The sequence below is a fragment of the Centroberyx gerrardi genome, chromosome 22 (genome assembly GCF_048128805.1).
Source record: "Centroberyx gerrardi isolate f3 chromosome 22, fCenGer3.hap1.cur.20231027, whole genome shotgun sequence".
Classification (NCBI taxonomy): Eukaryota; Metazoa; Chordata; class Actinopteri; order Beryciformes; family Berycidae; genus Centroberyx; species Centroberyx gerrardi.
Genome location: NC_136018.1, coordinates 16,971,178 through 16,990,408, shown reverse-complemented (window position 1 = coordinate 16,990,408; position 19,231 = coordinate 16,971,178). Strand labels below are relative to the sequence as shown.

General features: G+C 44.2%; 1 protein-coding gene across 1 annotated transcript in view; it reads right to left on the bottom strand.

Annotated features, from left to right (window-relative positions):
- Positions 1-212: 212 nt before the first annotated feature.
- The window catches only part of gfod1 (glucose-fructose oxidoreductase domain containing 1), a 29,579-nt gene continuing 10,560 nt past the window's right edge, over positions 213-19,231 (bottom strand). The window contains exons 2-3 of the mRNA XM_071902526.2: positions 2,933-3,126; positions 213-2,792 (exon numbers count right to left, since the gene is read on the bottom strand). Coding sequence (XP_071758627.1) covers positions 2,052-2,792; positions 2,933-3,126 — 935 coding nt within the window. The 3' untranslated portion in view covers positions 213-2,051. The remainder of the gene's footprint in view (positions 2,793-2,932; positions 3,127-19,231) is intronic.

The window sequence follows — 19,231 nt, the reverse complement described above, 5'->3', positions numbered from 1 at the left end:
TTTGGCATGAGTTTCTCCTCCCTAAATGTACCACATAATGAATTTATGAACTCGCTACCTACGTCATTATACACTACCTAGACATCTAACTTATTAGTACTAAAAATACAACTCTCACAATAATGTAATAGCTTTGCGGTTTATCTTGCTTGATACTACCTTGGCACTTGCCATCGTTAGCTTGTTTACAGTGCTGCTTGTGCTGGGTATCCGCTACTTTCTATTTGAATTTGTCGTGCTTGCCGGGAGGGAAACGGAGGGGAGAGAGCCGGCATGTGCTTGAAGGGGCCAAGCCGTCTGTCTGTTTTAATTTGATAGAGGCCACCATTGAGGCAGAAAATACACATGGTACCTTTAACACCTCTCATAGAAACTGAAAGAAAGCCTGTCTAGCCAATTCAGGAAAGGGTTGATCTCTGCCACAATCTACCCCACTGTGCTGCACATTTAAATAGTCCAAACAGTGGACTTCATGCGTGCTGTTACGGAGTGTTCTCCATATTGTTCCAGTGTATGTGTAAGAAGCTTTGTAAAGCATGCTAACGCTAACCCTGCTAAATGATGTCAGCTTGCCACAGGGATGACCCTTCGGATTGAAATTATGAGGATAAAAACCCCACATGGCTAAGCTTTTTACCCACAACATAGTGCAAGATTGCATTAATACCCAGACTTAAGGCTCAATATCGATATGCACTTGCACACCACACAGAATTCAGTGTATTTCATGGCTATGCTTCATATTGGTAGAAAAGGCATGAGATGAAGAAGAATAGCATGAATGAATCGTTGCATTGGCCATTCTTGCAGTCTGTGTGACACACTGGTGCACAGCCTAGTCTAATTGCATAAAGGCATACCACTATATAGACCCTTAAACACAGAGCAGGCAAGACATTCACTCCCTTACTCCAGGCTGGATGATAAAAGGTAATTCTACCGGGAACTCTGGCCTGGATATATTGCATACTTAAACCAGAGGTTAAACCCCTCTGAAAAACCCACCAGCCAAACTATTGATTTTTTTTCTCTCTGGTTTCACACATACAGAAGCATACAGAGCAGAGACAGAGACTAAAGCAATCAAGCACACTGATTTTCAACATTCACCTGGTAAAACTAGCAAGTACTCCAGATTATAGCAACAATAGAGCGGCACAGTTTTATTTGAAGACGTTCGTTCTTTCTTGGCTGTCCTCAATCGGACCCACAGTGTAAGGTGTGTCATCCAAACCCAGTCATGAAGAAGAAAAGCAGAGAAGAGAAGAGAGGCGCGTTACTTTTATGGTCAAGCAGGTTTTTTTTGACATGGACACAGCCAGTGGGGTGGCAAAAAACCTGCTGGTCAAATCACTCATGTCTGTTTGTAAAACGAACGGATTAGAAGCAAATCCCAAAGAGAAAATTTCAGCGCTGTTCATGTAATCTCATTAACTTTAAGATTGAGAGAGCCAGGAACAAACGGATGCTCTCCATACCTCTTATTGATCAACCAGCCAAACAAGCAAACGGCCAGTGAGGTACCAGGAAATGGTTTCACTCCCTGACCTGTCTCTGCCACAAGTAAAGTAAGCAAGAACTTCTTCAGGACAGAACTTCTCATAGGATGGTAGCTAATCTCCCCGTTTCTATAGTGTGAAACAGCTTGATGTACAAGTGCATCTCTCTGGGCAGGACACTAGTCCTCTGTCAAAGGAAGGCTTCCTCATAAATAAAGGTTTACTTATAAATCACATTGCTATTACTCTAATGTTCAGGCAGAGGATGCTGCGATGGCTCTATAAGCCCCCTCACTACCAGGGCCAGATATCAGGAAAACCATACCTCTCTGTATCATATTGGTATAACCTCTTTGTCTGTAACAGTATCAATACAGATTGGACAGTATTAAAAACAACCGGTAACGGATTTAAGTACTGGAACTGGTAACTGTATGAAAAAAGTTCCAACAATACCAAGCCCTTTTCGCCATCACCCCGAGTCTATAAGGTAACACAGGGGTTCGGCCATCTTGGTGAGGTCAGCGAGCCGGCGGTGTGGTCAGGAGGTCGCTAACAGTAGAGGGACATCCTACTCCGCCGCATGGCCTCGCTGATCAGGTAGGCCGGGCTGATCTCCGGTTCTTCTGTCATCACCACAATGTTCTGCCACTCTCCGCACTGGTTGGATTTCTTGATGGTATCCACCACGCAAAGAGCATAAAGGCAGTCCTCAAAGGTGGCGGCCATCGTCAGAGGCCTCCCGTCCCACGTCCGCCGGTCGTCCTGGTCCTGAAAGGCCTGCCGCACCGCCTGGATCATGCGGATCGTCCCGGTGAGGTACGGGGACGGGATGTCGCTGAAGGCCTTCTCTGGTAAGGAGGCGTTCTCAAGAGGCGTGGTGTCTTTAAGTAGGAGCTCCGGCCCACCGCCGCTGCCCCCGCCCCCGCTGTTCTTCTGTCCGTACAGGTCCGTCCCGGTGACCGTCAACCTCCCGACCGTCCCGACGACGATCACCTCCTGCCGAAACTCTCCGGGCACGTTGAAGTTGAGCGTGACGGTGCAGCAGGCGCCTCCCTCCAGCACCATCTGAAACGTGCAGAAGTCGTCGCTGGTGATCTGACGGATGCCCCGGATGTGATCCGTCTGCTTGACGAAGGTCTTGAGGAAGCCGTGGACCTTCGCCGCCCGCTGGCCCGTCAGGAACGTCAGCAGGTCGATGATGTAACTGCCCACCGAGTGCAAGCCGCCGCCCCCCATCAGGTCATCGCAGCTCCAGTTGTATTTCTTCCCCAGTAGACTGCCGCTGTGGACCTTTAAGGCAGAGAGGAGAAAGCTTGATTGAATTGATTCTGCAACACTGGTGCTGTTCTGTAGCTGAACCTGACCTCTGACCTCAACCAAAAAGAGAATTTCCCTACAGTGATCATTATAGTGTGACATTTCTGTTATACCTGGGCCTCACAGACCAGAAGCTCCCCGACGTATCCTTCCTCTAACAGCTCCTTCATTCGAACGAAGGCCGGCAAGAAACGTAGCACATTACCCATGATGCTCAGCAACTTGGGGTAGTACTGGGCTGCTGACATCATTCGGAAGGCGTCCAGGGGCGTGGCGGTCCGGTCGCAGATGACATTCTTGCCAATACCTTTAGAGAGAGGAGAGAGAGAGTTCAGATTGAGCCCTGTGACCTTGTACTGTTTTCGATGGATGATCTCTTGTTTTGACAGTATTGTCATCGTCCACATTGACAATGTTAACTTATCTTGAAGACAAGAGGGAGGGAGGGAGAGTGTGTGGGTAGCAACAGAAGAAACACAGAGAAAGGGAGAAATAGTGTGGTCAGTGTTAGCAACACTCTCAGACATAATATCCTCTTGAGCATGAAAACATCCCCTGAAGAAACAATGCAGCGCTGCCAAATCTGGCAACTCCCAAAATAGCTGACTCAAGAATTCCTAAACTTTCTGGGCTTTTTCCTTGGAGTCATCATGAGACCTTCATAACAAAGGGGATTGTTGCAATAAGACACAATATACAATGTATTATATGTATATATCCACAGGCCTATAAAAATCTCCTATTTAAATAAAAGTTAATGAAATATTACAGAGAAGCCTTGTTGACACTGCTGCTACACTCCAAAGATATGAAGCAGTTTAATATCGACATTACAGTGGACCCATTCAAATCCCACAACAGTAGGGCTGCACAAGTAATCATAGATAATTGTATATTGCAATTTTATGTTTCCACGATTACTATTTGTGTAATTTAGTGATATTTAAGTGTTATATTTTCAATTCCCCTGACAGTCTTGGTGTGATATGTCAAGTGCTTCCATTACGCTTGACCAATCACAACCCATACATTTGCAACGTGTAGCCATGTGACCAAAAGGAAGGTTAAGATGGAGACGCATGCAGAGAAACCTCAAATAGAGCGTCTTTGGAAAAACGTAGTGACGAGTAAAGTGGAAAAGAATGCATCGGCCCAACATTAGAGAGGAAAATCCTCCTCCTGAGTCTGAACGTGGAAATGTTTAAGTTCCTAAAAGTGGAGCATCCTGTCATATGGAGATACTTCGATACTAATTAAGGACCATAATAAGAATAACAGCAAGAGCAGCAAGAGCGAAAACAAGAGTTTCTAGCGGCTGCTACTATGAAAAAAAAATGAAAAAGTGAAAATATATGTTAAGGTATAAAAGTGCAATAAAATAATTTTGTTTCCTTAAACATGAAATCGTGATTAATAATTATGATCACAATATAGAGCAAAATAATCAGAATTTGCCATAACCATGCAGCCCTATGTAATGGGTACACTGCTATGCATTGTGTCCTCATATGTCCTCACATGTTATTTCATGCGTCTGTCCACAAAGATATCTCCACAACCAGACAATATGGAACCTTAAAACAATAACCAGAACGCTCAGTCCCGCCAGGGGAAAAATGAATCCCTGATTTTCATTTAGAAGGGCTTTAGTGTTGGCAGGCTTGCAAGGCGTTGCAGTCCTGACTGCCTTGCTCTAATTGAAGACTGCGCTGCTCAGAGACTTGGAGACAGGCTTCGCTGGCATTACCAGAGGCCTGACAGAAGGTTGAGAGAGGAGAGGAGTGTAGAAGGTAGAGGAGGAGAGGGGAGGAGAGAAGAGGAGGCTGGGGAGGGGAGAGAGCCTGTAGGCACTTCAAGGAACCTCATTAAAATCAATGCTTTAATTCCAACACATCAAAAAGGTCCAGTGGTGCCGGGATAACGTCATTACTAAGAGAAAAGGTTAACCAGTAATGCAGTGAGAGACAGACAGAGAAACAGCCACTTCCATTATGGTATTTCCTTTTTACTGGATAGTACAGTGGAAAGAGACAGATGGATGGAGAGAGAGAATGGATGACATGCAGCACAGATCATAAGCTGGAGTTGAACCTGAACCTTCAATGTCACAAGTACATGGTTTGAGTCTTAGGATGCCATGAGAGAGAGGGGGAGAAGCCACAACACAAAAGAAAATTAGAGACCTCAAAGGGAAGGAGCGTAATGTTAACGACATGCAAACACGCCTCGGTTAATTTTACAGCATCGCGAGGAAGACGCCGAGCTTTTCAGGCCGGCCTGACCGCGTCATGAGACAGGCTGACCCATTAACACAGAGTTACTAATAGCTCATGACACCATTTCGCCCAAGGACACATACAGCAGCATTTATAACCCCAAGCAATTTCATTACTGCTTCCACAACTGCAGACCAAGGGTATACATTGAATCATAGCACATAATGGATTTGTGGAGTCAAGGACATCAACTTTGGTCAGACTGATGCTCTAGCTTTAAGCAGACACTATGATAGATTTTCTCAATACAGCATGCTTCTTTAAAAAGGAGAAAACAGTGTGCTGTATGTATGAGAATGATCCTTGATCCACAAAACAATACTACCAGTGTCTGCATTTAACTGGATTGTAATTGGATTGTAAAAAGAAAATGATGATGGCGTGGAGCCAGAAGGGTGTAACTGGCATTTTGGGCCAAAATGTGATCTATATATCAGCTAAAAGCTCTCAGGTAGACCTATTTAGTAGTGTCAGTATGTCTATTTCTTTATTTGTGTATTATGACATTAACATTATCACATTACAACAGCTGATCAAAGTTATGTCCACTTTTTTGTTTTGCCACTCCTGTAAAGGTTGCAAAAACCTACTTATGCCCCTATGGCTCCAAACCCTCGATAAGTAAACCTCCCAGTTGTGTCAGGCTTTTACTACATTCTCAAAGGATGATTCTTTATTCTGACCAATGTGACACTGAGATGTTCTCTGCATGACAGTAGTTAAATTGCCAGTCAGAGCACAACACAACGCTCAGGCCAAAACTTCAAATGGACAAACATCACATGGAAATAGCAGAAATTATCCACTAACCCCCCCCCCACCCCCGCCAAGTGACGCCACGTGAGTCGTCTGGACAGTTTTGCCCCTGTGAACTCAACTCACAATGTCCGCTAATTGCTCTGGTCACACACAGTCAGCAGGGAGTGAGACAAAATAGCCCAAAACACTAAGTGTATGCCCACATATATGAGCTGCCCTCTACTCACACTGTCCTTGAGCCCCTGATGTGTGAAAAGCAACATGACGCCTCACTTCCAGTTGTGGGGCGGGGGGGGACTTTTTTGGAAATGAAACTTCCCATGCTAATCTGCCATTAGCTCCAATCGGCTAGGCCTGGCCAAGCCAGGAAATTAATCCCTCTGACCCAGTTCTGAGGAGCGCCACGGGAGCCCCCACCCACCACCCAGCCCCTGCAGACAAAACCAAGCCACAACAGTGCACCCCCTCCCCTTCCTTTTGGCTGTGCCACACACACACACACATAAATATTGGAAAGATGCATAGCCCCGGGTCAGGCCCTTCTGGGTAAATGCTAAACACTCTTGACTGATTAACATCTTGGCACTCATACTGAGTTTGATGGCTTGACAGGACAATAGCTCAGCTAGCTACTAAAATGCTTAGCAGCAGATTACACTCACACACAGCAACATAACATAACATAACATAACATAACAATAACTATAACAACATAACATAATATCTGCTTTGTTCAATCTCAAGAACATATAAAAAAAGGATGAAAAGGGCTAAATAGACACTGAAGATAATGAGGCTTTTCATCCAGTGTTATGCTAACCCAGGTTGTACTGACACACTGACTGTACTGCCTCTCCTGCCAGGCTCTCACTGTGACCTTTACAGAGACACAAACAGATCCTCTACAGACCAACAATGACCTTTAACCCCCCCACTCTGAAAGGTCGAGGCTGGCTTAGACAGCAGGTCAGCCTGTGGAGTCATCACAGATACTCAGCAACAGCCTACCTGAGAGGGGATGTAGTGTGTGTGTGTGTGTGTGTGTGTGTGTGTGTGTGTCCAATAGATGATGGAAGCACCTTAAAGCAAGGTCAAATCACAATAGCTGCTGCAGTAAACCAACAGCAAAAGTGAAGTGATATCTAATACTGCAGTAAAGCTACAGAAGAGAGGTGAAGTTGCATTAGATACTACAGTAGACCAAAAGCAGAGGTGAAGTGACATTAGATACTGCAGTAGGATACACCTCTATTAAAGGCAGAACAACAGTAGAGAGGTGAAGAACAAGACATTGACAGAAATGGATGCTGTGAGAAAAGGGGATGAGAGATCATGAAGGAAGAGAGAAAATGAGGGATAAACTGAGACTGTGCAGTGTAAAATGAAAGTAAGTAAAAATATCTCTGTAGGATATAGGAGTATGAAGAAAAACAGAATGAATTGATGGCATATGAATGATGCGCAAAATGTGCGTCGTATTCAAGTCAACAGCAGGCCATACGGATTTTGAACTGGGGGGAATGATGCATCTCACCATTGTCTTCTGGTATATTCAAAATTACACTAACTGGCCTAAGGGGGGCGCTACAATTACAGGTCAGACCAAGGTGACATATTGCAACAGAATTGTCATATGTTTATGTGTTGTGGTTAAACAAAAACAACAACACTGTCTTTGCCTTTATCAAGCTGTTGGGGTGATTTTCCAGCAGTGGGGGTCAAGTGCCTCAGCATGAATAACAAGTGCAGTCCATGTTATCCAGAGACCAGGGTTAGCGGTTATAGCCATCGCTCACACTGGGGGCTGGTGTTAGTGAAATAGCTGCAGTAACTGGGTGATAGCTGGGGTGAAGTGGGGCTCAACTCACAGGTAACGTTCCTGGCCCAGTGGGAGGCCAGTAATGGAGCAGAAAAAGCCTCTGGCATAGCAGCTCAGTCCCTCAGCATCAATAATGCATATACATATCTAACCTAGAGACTTCAAAGAGCCCACCGAGAGAGAGAGAGGGAGAGAGAGAGAGAGAGAGAGGGAGAGAGAGAGAGGGGGAGAGGGAGAGAGAGAGAGAGGGAGGGAGAGAGAGAGAGAGAGAGAGAGAGAGAGGGTGGGAAAGACAGAGAGAGAGATAGAGGGAGAGAGAGAGAGGGAGAGAGAGAGAGTGTGAGTGAGTGAGTGAGTGAGTGAGTGAGTGAGTGAGTGAGTGAGAGAGAGAGATAGATAGATAGATCCTTCAGAAAAAGAACTATAGTAATCTATAATATGTTATAGGATATTATACAAGTATCACTGCAAAGGTTCCTATGGGCATATTATAATGATACCATAAAAGAAAAAATACCATTTAGTACAACAGGGTCACATAAACTCACTGTGAAGTACCACAGACGCTATGCAGGCAAGTCCCTGGGAATATTATGGGAATATTATAGCAATATTACCAGCATAGTGATACCATAGGAGATAAAAAATACCATTAAATACTATAAGGAAACTCATTATTGTGTGCCACAGACATACTATAAGTCCCTACAGGAATATTATAGTGATAACATAGGAAATAAAAATGCCATCAAGTACCGCAAGATCACTATAAACTTACTATTGAGTGCCACAGACACACTACAGTTCCTTCTGATTTCATAGTGAAACTAGTTATTTTTGAAGGAAGATAAAGAAATAGAGAGAACAAATAGCAGCATGGAGTATCTCATCCACGGTGCAGGGCAACAGACAGGCACTTTGCAGAGCAGGTGGTACCCTACCACAGTTCCTGTACATGGCTCTTTGATTTCCGTGCTGAGGTGAAGCGCTGCCCTCAGCAGCAGTGAATGGTGGTAGACCGCCCTGCGTGCCTTCAGGTGTCTTTGATGTGCAGAGCTCTGACATGCTGTCAGACAGAATCCACTAACCTCGCTGACTGAAACCACATCCCGCCGTTTCAGAGACCTGAGGCCCACAACTCCTCAAACAGAAGGCGACGTTCCTATCATAGCTAAGTGTACGCTGACTCTGTTATCCCTTTCACATTATTCTGGTGGAGGTAAGTAAGTAGAAATGGGGGAGAGAGACAGAAAATGAGAGAGAGAGAGAGAGAGAGAGAGAGAGAGAGAGAGAGAGAGAGAGAGAGGCATTATAATTAATTGAATGGAACAGAATTGAATTAAATTACTGAATGTTTATTAAAGGTGTTCCATGTAACATGTTGACATCAATAAATCATTACCATATTAAGTTTGAGACATTAGTTTAATTACTGTGAAGATTGGCAGCCTCTACACTGCATTTTATATTCAGTGCCACCAGGTCAAATTTGGCAGGAAATCTGAATTGGGAGTTTGATTGATGGAAAAATCACATCTTCAATTATCACCTATCATCCTTCTTCTCATTCTTCAAATCAAATGGAGCGACGCCAGGAAGGGAAACAGGTGCCAAGTAGCAACATCCTGGGTTTATGGGAAATGTAGTCTTACTTTTGAGAAACACAAGCATTAACGATACTACTGATGTGAGATAGAGGCTATCAATCATCTCGACCATGGTCTCATTTTTTTTACAGTGATTATATCAAGGTATCACAATTGATATGACAATGATGTATTGATGTTTAAAAAAGCTACACAGAGCACCTTTAATATTTATAGCTGATAACAGTGATATTTACTAATTTTTGTTTAATTGCACTAGTCATCTGTTACTGTGATATTGCCTTACTTGATGCTATATTGCTTTAGCAACATAGGTTTCTTTCCCATCATGCCAGTAAATCATATTTGAATTTGAATTAAATTGTCAGACTCTCTCGCCTTCAATAGACACCTGTCTAGCTTATCTTTCTCCTAAAACACCAGCAGGACGAACTGGTTACACCTCTTTAAAGGAAAAGGGAGACAGGGAGACAGACAGACAGACGGAGAGAAATTAACAGAGAGAGGGAGAAAGAGAAACAGAGACAAAGAAAGGGCAAGAGAGAGCAGCTGCATCATTATGGGTGAAGGCCAGCTCTCTCTCCTCTCGGCTCGCTGCCACAGAAATCACCTGAGCCTTGCTGCATGGCTGCACTATATTCTAATGAACACCAATCTCCACTGCACCAGATACACAGAGCACGGCCTTGGAAGGGGCAAGATAAGGCTTGGAGTGAGTGTGTGTGTCAGAGGGGAATTAATGATGGTGATGCACACACATCCACGCATGAACACCATCAAATGCACAAGGTATTGTGCACACACACCTCTAATGACTGTGCACAGAAGCAGCAATGCTAAGGAAGGAAGGAAAGACGGGAAGTGCCGGCTATACAGGCAGGTCAGGCCAGGGTGAAGCGAGGGCGCAGCTGACAGCTGAGCTACAGTACGTAGAATGTAATTACTCATTGTTTATTGTTGTACATTTTATCATTATGAATGGAAATACACCTTGGCAACAGTGATCTTTTTCCACCCACTTCAATTCATCTGACTTGATTCATAGATTGAGTAACGGCAGTCACCATTTTGGCTTGTGAGCCCCTAAAAGGGATGACTACAAACTATTTCTTGTATTATTTTGTATCTTTTTTCTTAATTTTTTAAGGAGAAATGGCAGGCAACCTTCTTTCAGTTTAACAGATTGTCAGCTAATTGACAAAAAACAAGGGGAAAAGCAATATGTGTAAAGCCAGCATACACCACCATACATTAGTGTGTCACATTTAACACGGTGGAACCAACTCTCCCCTCTTGTTTCTATGGGAAACCGTCCTGAATGCTCACATGCGCATAAAGAACAGCGCTAAGGCACGGAGATCACGCATTTCAAAGCTGCAATTGGGTGAAATTCCTCTTCAGTGCGGCCCCTATGGCAACAGCTGGACTGAGAAAGCACCACAGAGGGAGAAAACCAGGTGGATTAACAAGGATGGCAGACGCATCACTCTGACAGCCCGCACAATAGGCTCTCCACTCGAGGATGCCATAAATAGACGAGCCAGGGAAAACCGGTCGGTGGTGATCCCGGTGATAGCCATCTGCGATGCTGTCACATGCACGTGCTTCTGCAAGGCGAGGGTCAGGAGGAGGAGGAGGAGGAGGAGGAGGAGGAGGAGGCGGCGGGCTGAGGGACGATCTGGGAGACGCCCTTTACATTCCTACACACTGTGGAGAAGTATCTGGAAGTGGAGTTTGGGGAGACGTGAAGTGATGATTCTTAATATATGAAAGTACTGAATCCCTGTGTTAAAAAGTAAGTAGTAGAGAATCATGATAATATCACACTGGGAGCTCTCTGGCGACTACATGTGACTACAATAACAGCAACATTCCTGAGGTCCCTGTTGATTTCCACCATTCTCACTGACAACTCAACACATGTACAGTAAAACATATGAGCGCCGTGGAATATTCACTTATGCACGGCCACAGCAAATCTGTACACAAACTCATTGACTCTCATTGAGGTTCAAGGCATCGTGGTCGGATGTAGACTGTATAGGGAAGAGCAGAACAGTACATTCATTCAGTCACTTAACTGCCTGTCTGCTTTAGAAAACAGTCTCTGTGTGTGTGTGTGTGTGTGCACGCGTCTACACATGCATCCATCTTTCCAGCTATCTTGCAGAGAATATGATCGCTTTATACAGCCTAAAAATGTAACAAATAATCTAGAAAATGTGCGTGTGTGTGTGTGTGTTAGGGTTGGGCGATATGTCATGTGAACATAGCGAAAATTAGCATCACGGGCTAGAAGTTGACTCTGTCGCTGTGAGATCAGGCAGCGACACACACATTGCACTGCTACATTCACAGCTTTACTGCTAACTTCATACTCTCTGCTCCAGTCGCCACTGGCGTGTGTGTGACCTCGCCGTCACACACACGCATATATTTATGTTATATATAACTGGTTCTTCGCATCACGTCGGAAATCAAGTGTGTTTATGTTTATGGTTGTACTAAACGCCACTCTGGAAGGCGGAGTGAAAAGGCAACTGTCATAGAGAGGGTGGAGTCGTGATGTCGTTTAAATACGGGATAATGGCGCCCAACTCCAACTGCCAGTTCCTATTCGCGCACGCTTTGAATTGCGCTTTACAGGTTAATTATTTACCATTAACTTAGACCATTAAATTAGCAAAATAAAATGTCAAAAATCGCCCAAAAAATCGCCCAAAAAAATCAACCGGCGATGGACTCAGCCAATCGCCGATAGCCGATATATTCGTCCTATCGCCCAACCCCAGTGTGTGTGTGTGTGTGCTGAGGTGTGTGCATGATTACACGCATGCATAATACGTGCGTGGTGGTGCTGTGACCACACAAAGGGGAGTGAGTGGGCCTGAAAGATCAGAGAGCGTCATCCACCACTGAACCACTGGAAAAGTAATTAGCTTTGTCTATTAAGCCTATGGAGGCGGAAACGTTCTGAAAATCACACAGACACACAGACACACACACACACACACACACACACACACACAACCGCGCGATAAGGGTGTAATCAGCCAAGACATTTCCAAATGTTCAAAGAAACACTATCCTTGCAGATAGGAGAGACCGGGCTGCTTTGTGCGGTCTGGCTGATAACAAAAGCCAAAATATTCTCAAGTTTGATTGACAGAGGGTCCAGTGGAAAAAGACACTTGAGCAGCAAATGGCCTTGGAAGGGAATCGTTTTCTCCACACAGAAGGATGTTAGCTCTCTCCAATGGAAGAGGAAAAGGCAAAACATGTAATATTTAAGTCTCTATTAGTAATGGAACATTAGTTATGGACTAAGGCTGAGGTGTAACCGCCATGCCAAGCAGAGCTGGGTTTAATTCACACTCACTTCAATCAATACAGGATGAAGATTTTCCTGAAAATGGATTATCGTTTCTGTTTACATTGTGTATTGATTGATTTGATAGTAAATGGTTAAAATAAGGTAATAAGGTGTGTTGATTTAAAGCAATAGTGAACTGAAAGTGAACTGAACCTTGCATTGACAACAATCTCACATTCATATAAAATCAAGTTCATGATGAATCAAATCTGTGATGTATGACAGTAGATCACATGCAGTATTTCACAACAAAAAGACATGGACAGTATGCACATCAGCTGACCTGGGAGGCAACAAGGACAGAGGAGCAGACACCCAGAGACCCAGAGAAACAGGCCCGGCTCTTCTTTCTGCTGATTATCCCAAATGAAATTTCGCTTAAAGCAATTACAAAGCGAGGAAGAGGAAGAGGAGGGAGGGAGGGAGCGGCAGACACGGGGAACCAGACATCCTTACGAGCGTATAGCTTTCTTGCCGGATGTTAAATCAAAGAAAACAAGCTTCCTGCTGACTAATTTGCCCTTACTGTGTGACTGGCATGCGCGCTCAGTCTGAAATTTGCATGTAAATAGCAACCTTGATAGCAGTGATGGATGAACACATCTCTACAGGCAGAGTGGTGTTTGTCTTTCCTGCAGCTGAAACAAAAGAACTGAAAAGTTGCCTCTCTGGATAGCAGAGGGAAAGGGACAAACTGCTTTACTTTTTCCATTTTATTTAGGAACATACACGCAATGTAAAAAAAATGGATTTTGAGATGCAACCCCTTTTCTTCAATCCATGTTTCAATTGTTTCCTCCCATTCATTTAAACCTCACCTTCATGGTTGATGTTTATTTGGATTTAATGGGTTTTATTTGGGATTTAATTTGGATAATGGGAGGATTTAATGGGTAAAATCCAAGTGCTTCCAGCTTTCATCCAGATGTACCTGGTCAGTCTATTTCATAGAAAGAGGAATAGGTGACTATAGCGTGGAAAGACAATGGTATCAATAATTCATTGGTATTTGCTGTTAGATGAATTAAGGCATGGACTCACCTGTTGTGAAGTAAGGTAGTAAAGGTTTGAAAGCCGCCCTTTAGTCAAACACATTTAAATACAAACAGATACAGAGCTTTGACTCGAGACATTTAAGAGAGGTTTTGGTCAAAATGTTCACAAAGAAGTGTTTCCTTAAAATCGGCCATGTTCAAATTTAGTATTGACCATGTAATACAGGCTTCTTCAGTCCTAAGCAAGTGGTGTTTGACTGGTTTGACAGGAGAAAGTGGGGGGATGGACAGATCCACATGCAATTAATCAAACAACAGATCCTGCATCCAAACATTTTGCATTTAGGTGAGTGTGTCTGTATTGTTGCTCCTGGTCCATTAGTACACAGTGGATCCTGCAAGTATGAATGATGAAGCGCATTAGTCTCACTTAACCGGCTTTCCCCCTCAGCTAATGCTCATGAGTTGCAAGGAGTTTAGCATTCCTAAATGTGTTAAAGTGCTGCCATTAACCCCTGCACCAGACTGGCTGGCTGGCTACTACAGAGATGGAGAGTAACCAAAGGAGTGGCTTCAGCACGGCGTGGCCACATGTTTCCTAATGCATGCACTAAAAGCACATGTTAAAAAGCAAGGAGTGGCGTTAATGATGGGTGAGTGCGCACAGCAGGCTGTGTGTCAGTACAGCCACACTGCACATGATAATACACTAAGATACACTAGAGAGGCCAAACCGCAGTCAGTTGATTTCAGCTTTCAAAATGTTCCTCCCTGACTTTTCCTAGACCCACTTTCTGTTCAAACCAGTTTTGTTAGATTTTCAAAAGCATGCAAGGAAAGTAGTAGTTATAACTATATTTACCCGCTTTAGTTTATGGCTTCTTGAAATTCTAATAGACCCCAAAAACCAGTAGCAAAGGTTGCAATATCACTCTTGCCGAAGAAACAAAAATGCTGTATATCTTAACCTAAACATCACCATTTAGCTGCTGTGGCAGTTCCTATCAGTGTTACCCTGCTGCTGTTTAAACACACCATATGCAAAAGGCCATTGTAGGTGTCTGTGTGTGATCAGGCCTCCACCTGCACCCCCACTGACCCTCCAGGGCCCAATTAACTGCTAACCGCCTCCTTCCTAATCACTCTCACACACACACTCAGCATCCTAATCAGCACATTTCCCCCCACAGCCTGTATGGTTACATGCACAACTGAGACAAATAAAACATGGCTGCCAAAGACAGAGCTGTCTGCCTCCACACAAAGAAGTCATTTATAATGCTTTTCATGCCATTTGCATTTTACAATCAGAATGGCCTTTATTTGCCTTGGTCAGGTACAGGTCAAACAGAAAAGACCTACCTGGCATAATTCATGTTTTTCTCCCTGTAATTGGCAAATTAAGATGCTTCAAGTAGCAATTCAGCCTGTTTTCATGCTAATGAATGCGTGGGGCTGGGACTTATTATATTGGTTTGCGTAAATTACCCATGCTTATTCCTGAGAACGCTCTCCAATTAATTAGCGTGGCAGAATAAATGTCAGACCATTATAGGCTACTGTGAATGGGGGCAAAATGATTGTCAGGGCCCACCAACGTGTGAGTAATTGGCCACAACACTGCTCACATGTCTGAGTAAACTTGCACTGAACAACAGCAACTGAGGCTGCCAGCTGTCATCAATAATATATAGGTAATTGACTCTTTGTCCCATAGAAATGGTGCCGTGACTGCTCTAATTTTCTGGTGACAGCCTTTGGCCACAGTAAGTTATACATCAAAACCAGCGGGGGAGGAAGCTCATAAATTATGCCGATACAAAGCAGCTCACAGGGACTATAGAATATAACAATGATCATTATCATAATTCATTTGACAACAATATATGTAGAGAGAACCGTAAAGGGGACGAGAGAGGAAAAGACATTGGTGAGTCCTGCTCCACCTTTCATTCTCCATCCTCCTCTCTATACTTCTCTACAGATCTGAATAAAGTAAAGACTAATGCAGAGGCAATAAAGGAAAGGAGCCGCCGTCATCCTCAATCAGAGGTGAGGAGTCGGCCATTCGGGACAAGTCAGGCTTTGAGAAACATGAAGTGAACTCGACCCGTCTTTTCTGGCAGCTTTTGTCGGGGGCCATGAAGGGCATCTTTCAGACGAGTGAATGAAGGAGGCGGCAGGAAGATGCTCTGAATGCTAATGCTGGATGCAGGCTCTAAACTAGTTACTGACCCCTTTAAGAGCATAAACACACACTCCGTTAATCTCCACCTCTTCCTTACGCACAGCCACGACACACACACACACACACTCAACCTCTGTAAAGAGCACATGACTTGCCACACGTGACCGTTCATTCAGTTCCTAATCGTATTACATCCATACTATGAGACGGCAGAGAACAGAGGAGGCAGAAAGAAAAAGAGGTATTCCACTTCATATTTGTAAACTTGATTTAACAATCTCAAAGTTCTGGACATAAGGTCAGACAACAGGTTAAATAATGTTAAATCAACAATAGGCCCCACTGGACATTTCCTACTAGTCCCTATCCAAAAGTAAGAAAAATGAAGGCACTCATCTGCTGATACAAAAGGCTACATCAATAAAAACATGATCAACGCGTATCGACCAGATCTGGTCTTCATCAGGATCAGGGTACAAATGAACATCAGTACCATACATACATACATATGTCTTCCTGTGATTGGATAATTGATGACGCAGTGGGCATGACTTTATACAGAGCAAAGGAAACATGCAATAGGCATGAACATTTTTATAGTTCCACTCAAGACATAGCCTAACCATAATGCAAATTACAAAGAGAATAGGAAGAAAAGAAGACAAAAACGTAATAAATCAAAAATCTGATATAGAGCCTTAAGCCTTAAAGAAGCCATAAATAAATCATATGCAACAGTGTAGACAAACAGCTCCTAAATAATTACAGAAAAGGGGAAAAAAATCAATGTCATCGTTCACACCGGGGATTTAAAATGTTGCCCACATCCAGTGTTTTATTCAATTCTCAAATTACTTAAATCACCAGGACTTGGGGCTCAACCCCCCGCTCCTCATACGCCTGACTGCACTTCCACAGTGAACAGCAGTGACAAGTGAACTGTGTCTTCATTGCGCCCGGGAGCAAATGTACCAGCGTGCGTCAGGCATGCCTCTCAGCTGCGAGCCCGTCCTCAAGAACTGACATCCACATGATATCTGCATACAGTCTTTACGAGAAAAAACACTCGTACAATGAGTTGACACTGTAATAAAAGACGGCAAGTGCTCATTAATAATCATTAAGGTCCTGAGGCGCGCGGGCAGCCGAGTGACTTCAGGCCCCAACTAACGGATGTAGACATCTTCATCGAGTCGGGGGCGAAGGCGAAGACGCTCCCTCCGAACAGCTGTGCGCCGGCTATTATGCGCCTCACTGTCAGGGCTTTTCTGGAGAGGACAGCTATAGATGAACTTCCCTATTTTATTCGGCGAAGAAGAGGGGGAGGAGGGAGGGAGAAAAAAAAAAAAAACACGACACAGATGCTTGGTTGAGGCGGGATTGTTGACATGGTGATGAACTCCCCCCCCTTCTCTCTGCCAGCAGGGTCAAGAGAGGAGGAGATGGATGGAGAGAAATGGAGGGGGGGGGGCAAGAGTGGAGAGACAGATTGAATTTGGAGACAAAATAGAAGAAAAAGAGTTTGCAATAAACATAGAAGGGAGGAGGAAAGCGCTACTGATGTCTTTATTTGGTAATTCAAAGAAAAGTGATACATATTTCACACTACTCCTCATCCACATTATACTTTAAAAGCAGTTAAGTTTAACACATAAAGGTCACAAGCTGATGTTCACTGGGGTCACTGATATCATAGCTAAAGGGAAAAAGTGTTTCCTGTCTGTCTAAACAGTCTTTGCTAGAAATGCAGCCCATTTAGAATGACTGGTGACTAGTGAGACATGGGACATAACAGTCTGACGTCTGAATCAGTAACAGTCTGAATCAGTAACATGAGGCTGAGATCAACATTGACGTTGCATGAATCATTCCAGATGACCTCCGACAACTGTTGACGCATCGCTACCTCTTGAGACAGCGTGATACTCTCTCTTTATCTCTATCTTCATGTTCTGCCACTATTGGATTGTCTGCTGTCTGCGTCCTAATTGATTTGGAGGAAAGAACTCATTGGATCAACTGCGGCCCGGTCGCAGCAGACAGGGCAGCAATACAAGGATTCATCTGTGTGTGTGTGTGTGGCGTCTCTGGGGTTCGAGATAAACAAGGTGAAAAATGCAAAGCACCCCTGCACCTTATCTTACCCAGATGCCCTGTGGTAATTCATCAGACGGCTCTCATTTGTGAGAAAACCGCTGTGGATGCCAGCAGACAGTTGTGGCCTGCATACATTTGAATAGCTGAGTAGATTAACCTTGCCCGCTACTGCATGCAAAATCACCTGTTTGCATGTGTCCATCCGCCACAGCCCCTACTGCTCTGACCTCAGCACTCATTATTCTACTGCCGCGGTGGATCCTTGCCATACGGATTGATCTCCGCTTCATTTCTGAGGTTCTCACTGCGTTTCTCAGGTTCTCACCGGGTTACATGCTGGCTTACCGATTAGTTGGCTGGCTGACTGACCGGCTGGCTTACTGACCTACTGGCTTTCGCTGGCTGGCTTGAACACTGGATTTGGGCGGCTGGTTGACATGCCTGGCATGTGATTTTTCCTCTTTTTAGGATATCAGTTCTTTTAAAAACAGAAGTATCATTGCTATACAAACAGAGACACGACCGTTTTCCTGCTCCTTCGTGTTCCTGATCACATCCCTGTGGCTGACTGACTGACCGGCTGGTTGAGTCACTGGGAGACGGCTGAGTGTTTATGCCTGTGCTTAGCCCTGCGCTGTGACTAAGCTCTGCATGAAAACAAGCTGGAATGCTCTTTGTGGCGAAAATAAGAACAAGAATGGGAGGAATATGAACCTTATGAAACATGACCAAACCAATAGGAAGTTAAAGAAATGGAGAGACGAGACAGGAAGGTGGGAACAAAACCTGCTGGCTAAGTATCTCATCCATTCATCCACCCCCTTGGACAGTCAGAGGTATACAAAGTAGAACAGATTGTATTCCACTTCTCATGCAGATGAGCAGAGAGAGAAAGAGAGAGAGAGAGAGAGAGAGAAAGAGTGGCAGGTTGGCTCACTCATGCCATTCTCTAGGTGAGGCTGCTCAACTCACCCCAGAACACACTCACAAGCAGATGAGATGACAGAGAAGCGTCCTTTTTGTCACACAAACACGCACTGTTTCCACCCGCCACACACACACACACACACAACAGGAAGTGAGACACACTACACTGCGGTATACCAAAACATCACTTCCTGTTACAGCTGTCCTACTTCTCTCAGTGAGCCTGTTCTCTTAAACAGCAGCATGCAAATCTTAACAGTCAGTGAAGAACGAAGTGATGATGGAATAATAACAATGTGAACAATTCTGTTTTCAGGACTAAAATCTCCCATCCTGTGTTGCATGTCCTCATCATTCCTGTCACTCTCCAC